Source organism: Triticum aestivum, chromosome 6A (assembly GCF_018294505.1).
Source record: "Triticum aestivum cultivar Chinese Spring chromosome 6A, IWGSC CS RefSeq v2.1, whole genome shotgun sequence".
Taxonomy (NCBI): Eukaryota; Viridiplantae; Streptophyta; class Magnoliopsida; order Poales; family Poaceae; genus Triticum; species Triticum aestivum.
The window spans coordinates 619144508-619157944 of NC_057809.1; the positions used below are offsets into that span (position 1 = coordinate 619144508).

At 42.8% G+C, this 13437-nt stretch overlaps 1 protein-coding gene across 1 annotated transcript; it reads right to left on the bottom strand.

Annotated features, from left to right (window-relative positions):
* Positions 1 to 11950: 11950 nt before the first annotated feature.
* LOC123131462 (uncharacterized) lies at positions 11951 to 13189 on the bottom strand. The gene is made up of 2 exons (XM_044551133.1): positions 13053 to 13189; positions 11951 to 12515 (listed from the first exon to the last, which is right to left on the bottom strand). Exons 1-2 carry the CDS (start codon positions 13141 to 13143, stop codon positions 12052 to 12054), a joined length of 555 nt encoding a protein of 184 aa, XP_044407068.1. The 5' UTR covers positions 13144 to 13189; the 3' UTR covers positions 11951 to 12051.
* Positions 13190 to 13437: the final 248 nt, after the last annotated feature.

Consider the following 13437-nt stretch of genomic DNA (forward strand, 5'->3'; position numbering starts at 1 on the left):
TTGTCATCATGTCAACAATGATGTAAGAATCACCAGCTACATACAAACCAATTTCCACGATGCTCAAAGAAAAAAGCATCAACTAAATTTCCATACTTCAAAAGGTGAAAATTGTCATGGGAAGAATAAATTTTCCATGATACATAAACTAAATTTGCCATGATCAATGTACTAAATTTGCCATGATCAATGTACTAAATTTGCCATCGCTAATTACTAAATTTACCATGATTCACAAACCAAAATTTGCATGAATAGTTTGCCTTGGAAAATTTCTTGTATGGTACCATATGGATTTGCCAAAACTTCATTTGCGCATAAAAATTTAGGGTATTAAGTTCATAAGAACAGAGTAATGCTTTAAGTAAGATGACATGATCTAGAGGGATAAACTCATGCAATATGATATAAACCCCATCTTTTTATCCTCGATGGCAACAATACAATACGTGCCTTGCTGCCCCTACTGTCACTGGGAAAGGACACCGCAAGATTGAATCCAAAGCTAAGCACTTCTCCCATTGCAAGAAAGATCAATCTAGTAGGCCAAACCAAACTGATAATTCGAAGAGACTTGCAAAGATAACCAATCATACATAAAAGAATTTAGAGGAGATTCAAATATTGTTCATAGATAAACTTGATCATAAACCCACAATTCATCGGATCTCGACAAACACACCGGAAAAGAAGATTACATCAAATAGATCTCCAAGTAGATCAAGGAGAACATTGTATTGAGATCCAAAGAGAGAGAAGAAGTCGTCTAGCTAATAACTATGGACCCGAAGGTCTGAGGTAAACTACTCACACATTATCGGAGAGGCTATGGTGTTGATGTAGAAGCCCTCCGTGATCAATGCCCCCTCCGGCGGAGCTCCGGAAAAGGCCCCAAGATGGGATCTCACAGGTACAAAAGGTTGCAGCAGTGGAAATAGGGTTTTGGCTTCGTATCTGTTGGTTTGGGGGTACATAGGTATATATAGGAGGAAGAAGTACGTCGATGGAGCAACGTGGGCCCCACGAGGGTGGAGGGCGCGCCTGGGGGGGGGGGGGGCTAGGCGCGCCCCCCTACCTCGTGCTCTCCTCGTTGATTGTTTACATAGACTCCAAGTCCTCTGGATCACGTTTGTTCCAAAAATCACATTCCCGAAGTTTTCATTCCGTTTGGACTCCGTTTGATATTCTTTTTCTACAAAACACTGAAATAGGCAAAAAACTACAATTTGGGCTGGGCCTCCGGTTAATAGGTTAGTCCCAAAAATAATATATATAAGTGTATAATAAAGCCCATTAATCATCCAAAACATAATATAATTTAGCATGAAACAATAAAAAATTATAGATACGTTGGAGACGTATCAAGCATCCCCAAGCTTAATTCCTGCTCGTCCTCATGTAACCCTCTTGATTGTGGTATGAATATTCAGATCCGGGAGATTCAAGATAAAAGTTTAATATTGACATAAAAGTAATAATACTTCAAGCATACTCACTAAGCAATTATGTCTTCTCAAAATAACATGGCCAAAGAAAGTTCATCCCTACAAAATCATATAGTTTGGTCATGCTCCATTTTTGTCACACAAAAATGCTCTCATCATGCACAACCCCAATGACAAGCCAAGCAATTGTTTCATACTTTAGTAATCTCAAACTTTTTCAACTTTCACGCAATACATGAGCGTGAGCCATGGATATAGCACTATGGGTGGAATAGAATATAATGATGGGGTTATGTGGAGAAGACAAAAAAGGAGAAAGCCTCACATCAACACGGCTAATCAATGGGCTATGGAGATGCCCATCAATTGATGTTAACGTGAGGAGTAGGGATTGCCATGCAACGGATGCACTAGAGCTATAAATGTATGAAAGCTCAACAAAAGAAACTAAGTGGGTGTGCATCCAACATGCTTTCTCACGAAGACCTAGGGCATTTGAGGAAGCCCATTGTTGCAATATACAAGCCAAGTTCTATAACGAAAAATTTCCACTAGTATATGAAAGTGACAAAACAAGAGACTCTCTATCATAAGGATCATGGTGCTACTTTGAAGCACAAGTATGGAAAAGGATAATAGCATTGCCCCCTTTTTTTCTTTTTTTTTGTGCCTTACCTTTTTTTCCTTCTGGCCTTTCTCTTTTTTTTGGGACAATGCTCTATGAATAATGATCATCACACTTCTATCTATTTACAACTCAATGATTACAACTCGATACTAGAACAAAGTATGACTCTATATGAATGGCTCCGGTGGTGTACCGGGATGGGCAATGAATCAAGAGTGACATGTATGAAACAATATGGATGGTGGCTTTGCCACAAATACGATGTCAACTACATGATCACGCAAGGCAATATGACAATGATGAACGTGTCATGATAAATGGAACGGTGGAAAGTTGCATGGCAATATATCTCAGAATGGCTATGGAAATGCCATAATAGGTAGGTATGGTGGCTGTTTTGAGGAAGATATAAGGATGTTTATGTGTGACACTAGTAGAAAAAGGGTCAAACATGAAGCACATTAGTGCCGGTTTGTATTTGAGCCGGTACTAATGGTACCATTAGTGCCGGTTCGAACGGATTTGCATTAATGCCGGTTCGTGTTGAACCTTTAGTACCGGTTCGTGGCACGAACCGGTACTAAAGGGGTGGTGGCAGGCTGGCGTCAGGCCGGGGCCCCACGATCACCTTTAGTACCGGTTCATGGCACGAACCGGTACTAAACGGATCATTAGTACCGGTTTGTAAGGGCCTTTAGTGCCGGTTATGGAACCGGCACTAAAATTTCGGCACTAAAGGCCCCCCCCTTTAGTACCGGTTCGGCACGAACCGGCGCTAAAGTGCCACCACGTGGCGTGCGCTCGCGCCCTGGTACAGGGGATCTTTAGTACCGGTTGGTGTTACCAACCGGTACTAAAGGTTTTTTTGATTTATTTTTTGAAAATTTTGGAAAAAAAATTGATTTTTTTTATTTTTAATTTTTCTGAATTATTTGATGATTTAGTCTCTAATCACCTCTCTTAACTTCTCAAGTGTGGATCACTCATTCCAAATCATCTAACTTCCCGACCGGTCACCCATCCCTCTCACTACTCCAGCCCGAGCACGCTTAACTTTCAGGTTCTATTCTTCTTCGTTTCCAAGTCTGCACTTGTTGTTTTCCTGACAATAGTAAGATGTCAATCCTATTAACCCTCAGGAGTTTAGCTTGAGCATGAAGTCACACATTTCACCGTTTGAGTTTGAAACTATTATTCTAAAAAAACAGTAATTATTTAGTAACGCTAATATTTCTTGAATAAGTTTGACCATAGTTTGACCATAGTTTGACCATAGTTTGACCAGATTTGACCAAAATTCAAAAAATTGAAATAATTATTTAGTAACACTAATATTCTAGAATAACTAGTTTGACCATTGTTTGACCACAGTTTGCCCACAGTTTGAATATGTTTCAATTTTTTCCACTCTAGATCTTAAAAGCCCCGTAACTTTTTTTCTATTAGGTTTTTGAGGATTTTGCATATGTTTAACGGGGTTCCCCCGGTTAAATTTGGATGTAACTTTTCGAGTAGATGATTTTTCATATAAAAACTTTTTCATCCGAGTTAGTATGCAAAAGTTATGCCCATTTTTACAAATTTCAGAGAGATTTTGCAAATAAAGTCAAAATTCACATTTGCAAATTTTCCCAACAACTAGACCACATATCACATGGGAAACTTATTTTCTTTTATTTTTTTGACATTTCCATCATTTCGTTTACTTATTTTTAACTGAAAAGGCGATCCACGGGGGGGGGGGGGTAGAGTTTGAAAATTGCCCTATAGTGCCGGTTTGTGTCTCCAACCGGTACTATAGGTCAGACCCCGTTAGTACCGGTTCATGGCACGAACCAGTACTAAACCTTTAGTACCGGTTCGTGCCACGAACCGGTACTAAAGGTGATCGTGGGGCCCCGGCCTGACGCCAGCCTGCCACCACCCCTTTAGTACCGGTTCGTGCCACGAACCGGTACTAAAGGTTCAACACGAACCGGCATTAATGCAAATCCGTTCGAACCGGCACTAATGGTACCATTAGTACCGGCTCAAATACAAACCGGCACTAATGTGCTTCATGTTTGACCCTTTTTCTACTAGTGCAAGACGCTCCAAGCAAAACACATATCATGTGGTGAATAAAAATATAGCTCCAAGTAAAGTTGCCGATGGACGAAGACGAAAGAGGGGATGCCTTTCGGGGCATCCCCAAGCTTTGGCTTTTTGGTGTCCTTTGATTATCTTGGGATGCCATGGGCATCCCCAAGCTTAGGCTCTTGCCGCTCCTTGTTCCATAATCCATCAAATCTTTACCCAAAACTTGAAAACTTCACAACACAAAAACTCAACAGAAAATCTCGTGAGCTCCGTTAGCGAAAGAAAAGAAAATAGCACTTCAAGGTACTGTATTGAACTCATTCTTTATTTATATTGGTGTTAAACCTAATGTCTTCCAACTTGTCTATGGTTTAATAACTATTTTACTAGCCATAGATTCATCAAAATAAGCAAACAACACATGAAAAACAGAATCTGTCAAAAACAGAATAGTCTGTAGTAATCTGTAACTAACGCAAACTTCTGGAACTCAAACAATTCTACCAAAATAGGACGACCTAGACAATTTTTTTATTGTTCTACTGCAATTGGAATCAGTATTTTATCACATTCTGGTGATTTTTAGTATTTATTTTGAATTTATTGTTCACCTGGAGCAAATGAGCCTAAGCTTAGAATTGGATATTCGAATTTCACATGGTTTGTTTCCACAAAATATGCCTTGTTCCAAAAAAAGGATACAGATTTGCCATAGTCATTTTTTTGTTTTGCCATGCTACAAAAAATAATTTTTCATGGTCCAAATTAAAATTCAAAATTGGTCCAAATTAAAAAATGCCATGGTCCATCACTAAATTTGCAATGATGCATAAACTAAGTTTGCCATGATCACTCAACTAAATTTGCCATGGTCTCATAAAAAGTGATTTTCCACTTAGGAAAAGAAAGAAATTTGTCATGGTCCTAAAAACACACATTGATGGGGGAAAATGTGTGTAAGTTTGCCATGGTGACCATAGTGGTGCACACAAGATGATTGCCATGATGGTTAGATAAAGGACATTAATGGAAAAAATGTGTGAAAGTTTGCGATGATGGCATATTTAGTGTAATTTTGCCATCATGTCAACAATGATGTAAGAATCACCAGCTACATACAAACCAATTTCCACGATGCTCAAAGAAAAAAGCATCAACTAAATTTCCATACTTCAAAAGGTGAAAATTGTCATGGCAAGAATAAATTTTCCATGATACATAAACTAAATTTGCCATGATCAATGTACTAAATTTGCCATGGCTAATTACTAAATTTACCATGATTCACAAACCAAATTTTCCATGAATAGTTTGCCTTGGAAAATTTCTTGTATGGTACCATATGCATTTGCCAAAACTTCATTTGAGCATACAAATTTAGGGGAAATGTTCTTTTGATAGATGGCAACTTTAGAAAAAAAATTCACTAAAAAATAACAAAGCAACTGGGTACACATCTAGTTATTGATATTATATGATTTTATGCACATAACCGCTCCATTATGTGCAAACTAACTTTAACAAATGTGTCATGTAGGCATGGTAGTGTAACTATAATGTGGTAGAGGTAATACATGGGCTTGATACACCACCACCACCTAAGGTGGTAGAGGTAAATTCTCTAATGAAATTCAATGATAATGATAATCTTTACAATATGCACACTAGCCAATGCCTTTATGAGTTTGAAAATTACATTAGAAAGCAAGATCACTCCAATGCAAATGTTATCAAACAGTTGAAATACAATTCTGATATGATTGCTCGCTTGAGTGACTTGTTATTTAAAATCTCAACTGATGTTAGAGGTGTGGGGAAGCATGCTTCTATGGTTCAAACTCAGTTAGAACAAGTTGCTAAATCTCAAATAGGGTTGCTAGATGAAATGAATAATAATATTAATGATCATGTTGTTATGGTAATGACTAGAGGAGGTAGAATGACTCAGGAGCCACTTTATCCTCAGGGACTGCTACCTCTTGAGCACTGCGTTGGTTTTCCCTTGAAGAGGAATGGGTGATGCAGTAAAGTAGCGTAAGTATTTCCCTCAGTTTTTTGAAAACCAACCTATCAATCCAGTAGGAGACCACGCGCGAGTCCCACGCACCTACACAAACAAATAAGAACCTCACAACCAACGCGATAAAGGGGTTGTCAATCCCTTCACGGTCACTTACGAGAGTGAGATCTGATAGATATGATAACATAATATTTTTCGTATTTTTATGATAAAGATGCCAAGTAAAATAAACGGCAATTGAAATAGCTAAGTGTTGGAAGATTAATATGATGGAAGATAGACCCGAGGGCCATAGGTTTTACTAGTGGCTTCTCTCAAGATAGCATAAGTATTACGGTGGGTAAACAAATTACTGTTGAGCAATTGACAGAATTGAGGATAGTTATGAGAATATCTAGGTATGATCATGTATATAAGCATCACGTCCGAGACAAGTAGACCGACTCCTACCTGCATCTACTACTATTACTCCACACATCGACCGCTATTGAGCATGCATCTAGAGTATTAAGTTCATAAGAACAGAGTAATGCTTTAAGCAAGATGACATGATGTAGAGGGATAAACTCATGCAATATGATATAAACCCCATCTTTTTATCCTAGATGGTAACAATACAATACGTGCCTTGCTGCCCCTGCTGTCACTGGGAAAGTTCACCGCAAGATTGAACCCAAAGCTAAGCACTTCTCCCATTGCAAGAAAGATCGATCTAGTAGGCCAAACCAAACTGATAATTCGAAAAGACTTGCAATGATAACCAATCATACATAAAAGAATTCAGAGGAGATTCAAATAGTCTATAAAAGTGCAGGCTAAGATGCAGTTAGAAGAAGAAAATTGTAAGTATGCCCAAACCAGAAAATCGATGTAATATCTTGTAAAAACAATATCAAAGTCATGCCCAACTTCACCTTTTATTAGGGATTAGAGCAAGATTCAGGAACAGAACCATCCATATTAAATGCTCTCTGCTCTGAACCATGAATTACAGATTACACATGAATTACAAGGAGAAACACGAATTGCTCAGCCCCACTTGAAGATGATTTACAGCATGCATGAGGCGGTACTCGTATCCCCTCAAACAAAAAAGAGGCGGTACTAGTTAGAATCTGCAGCTCAGATTTGGTTCCATGTACTCCGTGCGCCACATGTGAAGAAAAGAAGAGAGCAACGAAGGCGTGGCTCTTTTGGTGCTGGCCAGCGCAGCTTGCACGAGCTATACGGAAGGAAAGCATTCTGACTGCCACTGGCATTTCTTTCCTCTCCCCCCAATCACCGCCGGCAGCCGCTTTTGTAGATCGCCGTGCGCGCCCGTCGCCACACGGAAACCCAGAGAGAGGCCTCCACTGTCGCCTCCTCCTCCAAGCTTACCCGGGGCGTGCTGGTGTCTTGCCTCCTACGCCTTGATTTTACGCTGCCCTCCTCACCCACTGACCCCACGGTCCCACCTCGGGCTCTCCGGTCATCCCCTCGCCTGCAGAGTCTCCGGTCAGCGCCCATCCATGTCGTCGGCGTCGAAAGAAAGCCAGTTCGGACGCACCATACCGTCCATTTCGCTGACATGCGGGGCGCCCTCTAGGGCCCCACCGGTAAGCGGCGTCGGTCCTCTATAGTCCAGAGTCACGTGGGGTAGGAGGAGGACGTGGCGGCCCGCGCGGCGCGTCCCGTAGCTGCCGCCTGCAGGAGAGAGGAGAGGAGTGGAGTGGCGTGGGCCCGACGGCCATTCCGCGCTTCTAATTATTCGGGCCATTTAAAAGGGATGCCACGGCGTGGCGTTGGTTGGCCTCCGTTCCACTCCACGCATGCTCCCCTCATTTCCATTCCACCTTCCCTGTCGCCCTGCCTGCCTACCTTCTCTCGTCCACGCCTCCGGTCGTTCCCCTTCTTCCCTCTGCTTGCCACTCACCGGCCAATCATACTCAGAGAGAACACTTCTTGATAATTTAGTGAGAGATCATCTTATAATGCTACCGTCAATCAAAACAAGATAAGATGCATAAAAGATAAACATCACATGCAATCAATATAAGTGATATGATATGGCCATCATCATCTTGTGCTTGTGATCTCCATCTCCGAAGCACCGTCATGATCATCATCGTCACCGGCGCGACACCTTGATCTCCATCGTAGCATCGTTGTCGTCTCGCCAATCTTATGCTTCCACGACTATCACTACCGCTTAGTAATAAAGTAAAGCATTACATCGCGATTGCATTGCATACAATAAAGCGACAACCATATGGCTCCTGCCAGTTGCCGATAACTTGGTTACAAAACATGATCATCTCATACAATAAAATCAGCATCATGCCTTGACCATATCACATCACAACATGCCCTGCAAAAGCAAGTTAGACGTCCTCTACTTTGTTGGTGCAAGTTTTACGTGGCTGCTACGGGCTTAAGCAAGAACTCATCTTCACCTACGCATCAAAACCACAACGATAGTTTGTCAAATAGACTCCGTTTTAACCTTCTCAAGGACCGGGCGTAGCCACACTCGGTTCAACTAAAGTTGGAGAGACAGTCGCCCGCAAGCCATCTATGTGCAAAGCACGTCGAGGGAACCGGTCTCGCGTAAGCGTACGCATAAGGTTGGTCCGGGTCGTCTCGTCCAACAATACCGCCGAACCAAAGTATGACATGCTGGTAGGCAGTATGACTTGTATCGCCCACAACTCACTTGTGTTCTACTCGTGCAAATAACATCAAACCATAAAACCTAGGCTCGGATGCCACTGTTGGGGAACGTAGTAATTTCAAAAAAATTCCTACGCACACGCAAGATCATGGTGATGCATAGCAACGAGAGGGGAGAGTGTTGTCTACGTACCAACACAGACCGACTGCGGAAGCGATCACACAACATAGAGGAAGTAGTCGTACGTCTTCCCGATCCGACCGATCCAAGCACCGTTACTCCGGCACCTCCGAGTTCTTAGCACACGTTCAGCTCGATGACGATCCTCGGGCTCCGATCCAGCAAAGTGTCGAGGAAGAGTTCCGTCAGCACAACGGCGTGGTGACGATCTTGATGTACTACCGACGCAGGGCTTCGCCTAAGCACTACAACAGTATGATCGAGGTGGAATTTGGTGGCAGGGGCACCGCACACGGCTAAGGAACGATCTAGAGGATCAACTTGTGTGTCTAGAGGTGCCCCCTGCCCCCGTATATAAAGGATCCAAGGGGAGGGGCTGGCTGGCCAAGGTGGGAGGCGCAGGAGGAGTCCTACTCCTACCGGGAGTAGGACTCCCCCCTCCAATCCTATTCCAACTAGGACTCCAAGGGGGAAAGAGAGAGAGAGGTGGCCGGCCACCTCTCCTAGTCCTAATAGGACTAGGGGAGGGGGGAGGCGCGCAGCCCTCCATGGCAGCTCCTTTCACCTTTCCACTAAGGCCCATGTAGGCCCATTTGGCTCCCGGGGGGTTTCGGTAACCCTCCCGGTAATCCGGTAAAATCCCGATTTCACCCGGAACACTTCCGATGTCCAAACATAGGCTTCCAATATATCAATCTTTATGTCTCGACCATTTTGAGACTCCTCGTCATGTCCGTGATCACATCCGGGACTCCGAACAACCTTCGGTACATCAAAATGCATAAACTCATAATAACTGTCATCGTAACGTTAAGCGTGCGGACCCTACGGTTCGAGAACAATGTAGACATGACCGAGACACGTCTCCGGTCAATAACCAATAGCGGGACCTGGATGCCCATATTGGCTCCTACATATTCTACGAAGATCTTTATCGGTCAGACCGCATAACAACATACGTTGTTCCCTTTGTCATCGGTATGTTACTTGCCCGAGATTCGATCGTCGGTATCCAATACCTAGTTGAATCTCGTTACTGGCAAGTCTCTTTACTCGTTCCGTAATACATCATCTCACAACTAACATCTTAGTTATAATGCTTGCAAGGCTTATGTGATGTGTATTACCGAGAGGGCCCAGAGATACCTCTCCGACAATCGGAGTGACAAACTCTAATCTCGAAATACGCCAACCCAACATCTACCATTGGAGACACCTGTAGTACTCCTTTATAATCACCCAGTTACGTTGTGACGTTTGGTAGTACCCAAAGTGTTCCTCTGGTAAACGGGAGTTGCATAATCTCATAGTTATAGGAACATGTATAAGTCATGAAGAAAGCAATAGCAACATACTAAACGATCGGGTGCTAAGCTAATGGAATGGGTCATGTCAATCAGATCATTCAACTAATGATGTGACCTCGTTAATCAAATAACAACTCTTTGTTCATGGTTAGGAAACATAACCATCTTTGATTAACGAGCTAGTCAAGTAGAGGCATACTAGTGACACTCTGTTTGTCTATGTATTCACACATGTATTATGTTTCCGGTTAATACAATTCTAGCATGAATAATAAATATTTATCATGATATAAGGAAATAAATAATAACTTTATTATTGCCTCTAGGGCATATTTCCTTCATCTAACCCTTACAAGGCCTGGTATTTCCTTTGCTGTAAACAAAGTTTGTCAATTCCTTCATGCACCTACCACTGCACATTGGACTGCTGCAAAACGCATATTAAGATATGTTAAGGATAGTTTGAGTATTGGTCTGACATTCAGCAAGTCACCATCCACTCTTGTTAGTGCCTTCTCTGATTCTGACTGGGCAGGGTGCCTAGATGACAGACGCTCAACAGGTGGTTTTGCTGTTTTCTTTGGACCTAACCTTATCTCATGGTGTGCAAGAAAACAGGCTACAGTCTCACGGTCAAGTACTGAGGCAGAATACAAGGCTTTAGCAAATGCAACTTCAGAAATTATTTGGGTAAAATCCATGCTCAGAGAACTTGGAATAGGTCATGCACAACCCTCCTGTCTCTGGTGTGATAATCTTGGTGCTACATATTTATCTGCTAATACTGTTTTCCATGCAAGAACAAAACATATCGAAATTGATTATCATTTTGTTCGAGAAAGAGTTGCAAGCAAAGAATTGGAAATTCGTTTTGTTCACTCCAAAGATCAAGTTGCAGATGAGTTCACAAAGGCTTTGCCTACAAGACAGTTTGAAGAATTCAAGCATAATCTTAACTTAGTTAAGTTATGATTAAGGAAAGGTGTTAAACATGAAAACTCTGTCATGTATGGCTGTCACGTATGGCTGGCTTGTGCGCCTTGTGTGGCTGCCTTGTGCGCCAAGGGTGGTTATAGGAGTAGGATATTTATCTTGGTATTATCTCTTATCCCTCCTGTAAACCTCCTGTAATATCTCTACAGTTGTAACCTATGAGAGATGGGTCTCTTCCCAATTAATATAAACCCACGCGGGTAGTTCATGAGGGCTCACAAACATCTATAGTTTTTTGTTTTGCAGATCTAATGGTGCATGTGTAGACTATGGGCATTTTTTTCCAGCAAATCTAATGGTGTCACGTGTCGGCGCCTTTGTAGTTTCATCAGTTCCTGGGCGATGCTTCAGAAAGGCAAGCCACGACTACAGCAACTGTGCTATTTGGCCTGAACTTTCAATGTTTTTGTTCGTGTCATGATGTCCCCTTTTTTTGATTTAAAAAGAAGGGAATGCAAAGTTTGAATTACTTGATTTAATAATTCATTAAGTGAATTTGGCATAGAAATAACAGGGAACCGGCCATAGATACACCACGGAAACAGACATGCTTCTAGAAAAACAGAACAAAGTTAGATATGTGGATAGGCATCTCTGAAAAGAGATGGTACATGGTACATAATAAACAATAAAACAGGGGTGCAAATTAACAGAGTTGGACTAGTTGTAGAAATTCGGACCATACAAACAAACGAAGAAAGCAAACAGACTGAATTCGGCATGAGAATTAGTATCATGTTTCTCAGGGATCAAGATGGTGTGGTCTCCTTTCCGGCGGCAGCGGCTCTCATTCGTCGTCTCTCGCTCATGCGTCTTTCGCTCGCCGCCATGAGGCTCTCCCAGTGTATCCTTTCTAACTCGTTGACCTCCTCGTCATCAGCCAGGTTGTCCTCGCGATCGTCAGCCTCGGCGTAGCCCTTGTCGCTCAAATCTTTGATGATCTGGGCCTGGCGTGCCTCTATCTCATCGTCAATCTCGCGGCACATGACCACTGCCTCTTGGTGCAGCCGCCGCTTCTCCTCCATCCGCTTTGGAGTGTAATGGTGGCTCATGCTGTCCAGGTACTCCATGCCGCCGAGCTCTACCCTTTTGAGCGACAGGATGAAGTTGACGTCCCCGTCCGCCATCCGAACTTTGCGTTTAGCATCACCAGCCTTGCTCTTCTTTCGGGCTATTAACTCGTCGAGGGCTGCCGCCGCCGCGGCTGCTCTACCTTCCATTAAAGATATAAGAGTGAATTCCACTTTTTACCCCATATTTGTACATTTGTGACACTAATTACCCCTTCGAGTGAAAATTCGTCTAGAATACCCCTTTTGAAATCTTTGGACCCTTGTTTTTTGATGCGTGTCCATCAGGTAAGGTGTGAGGTGACGCCCTGTATCCAAAAACATGTGGACGGCCACAAGGAGTGGAACAGATAGACAAGAGAAGCTTGGACAAGATCGCCAATGATGCCCTCCGATCCTTACAGTTTTTTTTACGAATCAATGACGCAACATGCCGATCCTATCGACCATAAACAAAGAAAATGTAAAACTGGGGTAAAACCGTGTTAAAAGTCTGTTTTGACATTTCGATAAAAGTTCCGCTAAATAGGGTAATATGTGTCACAAATGTACAACTACAAGGTAAAAAATGGAATTCACTCAAGATATAAACTCCTCCGCCTCCAACTCTTCTTCTTCTTCTTCTTCTTCTTCCTGCTCCAAGGACAGCGCCAGGGCGTCAAGATCGTTGGTTGAGTTACCTTGTGCGTCGCCTGCAGAGGCAGCCATGGACAGATCCTTGGAGTTCCTCTCCAGGTCGACGTGATCTGTGGTGGAATTAATTTGGGCCATCACGGATTCACGGGTGGATTTGTACGTCAGCTTCGACTCGATTCGACGTGGGTTGTGGGTTTGAGGCTTGTTCTTCAGCCTCCAGATTTAAAGAGGAGGGAGGAGAGGAACCCTGGCGCAGTCGGCTTCTCCGTTGCTGTCGGAATCGGAAGCTTCCAGTCTTTTTTTTCTTTGAGGGAACATTGAGTTCCAGTCAGGACCAGGCTGCCAGCTTCTCGAGCTCCAAGGCCGGGCCCACGAAGTGACGCACTACCTGCGGTGCACCTATATGAGCCGGCCCAGTAGCTTGTACTT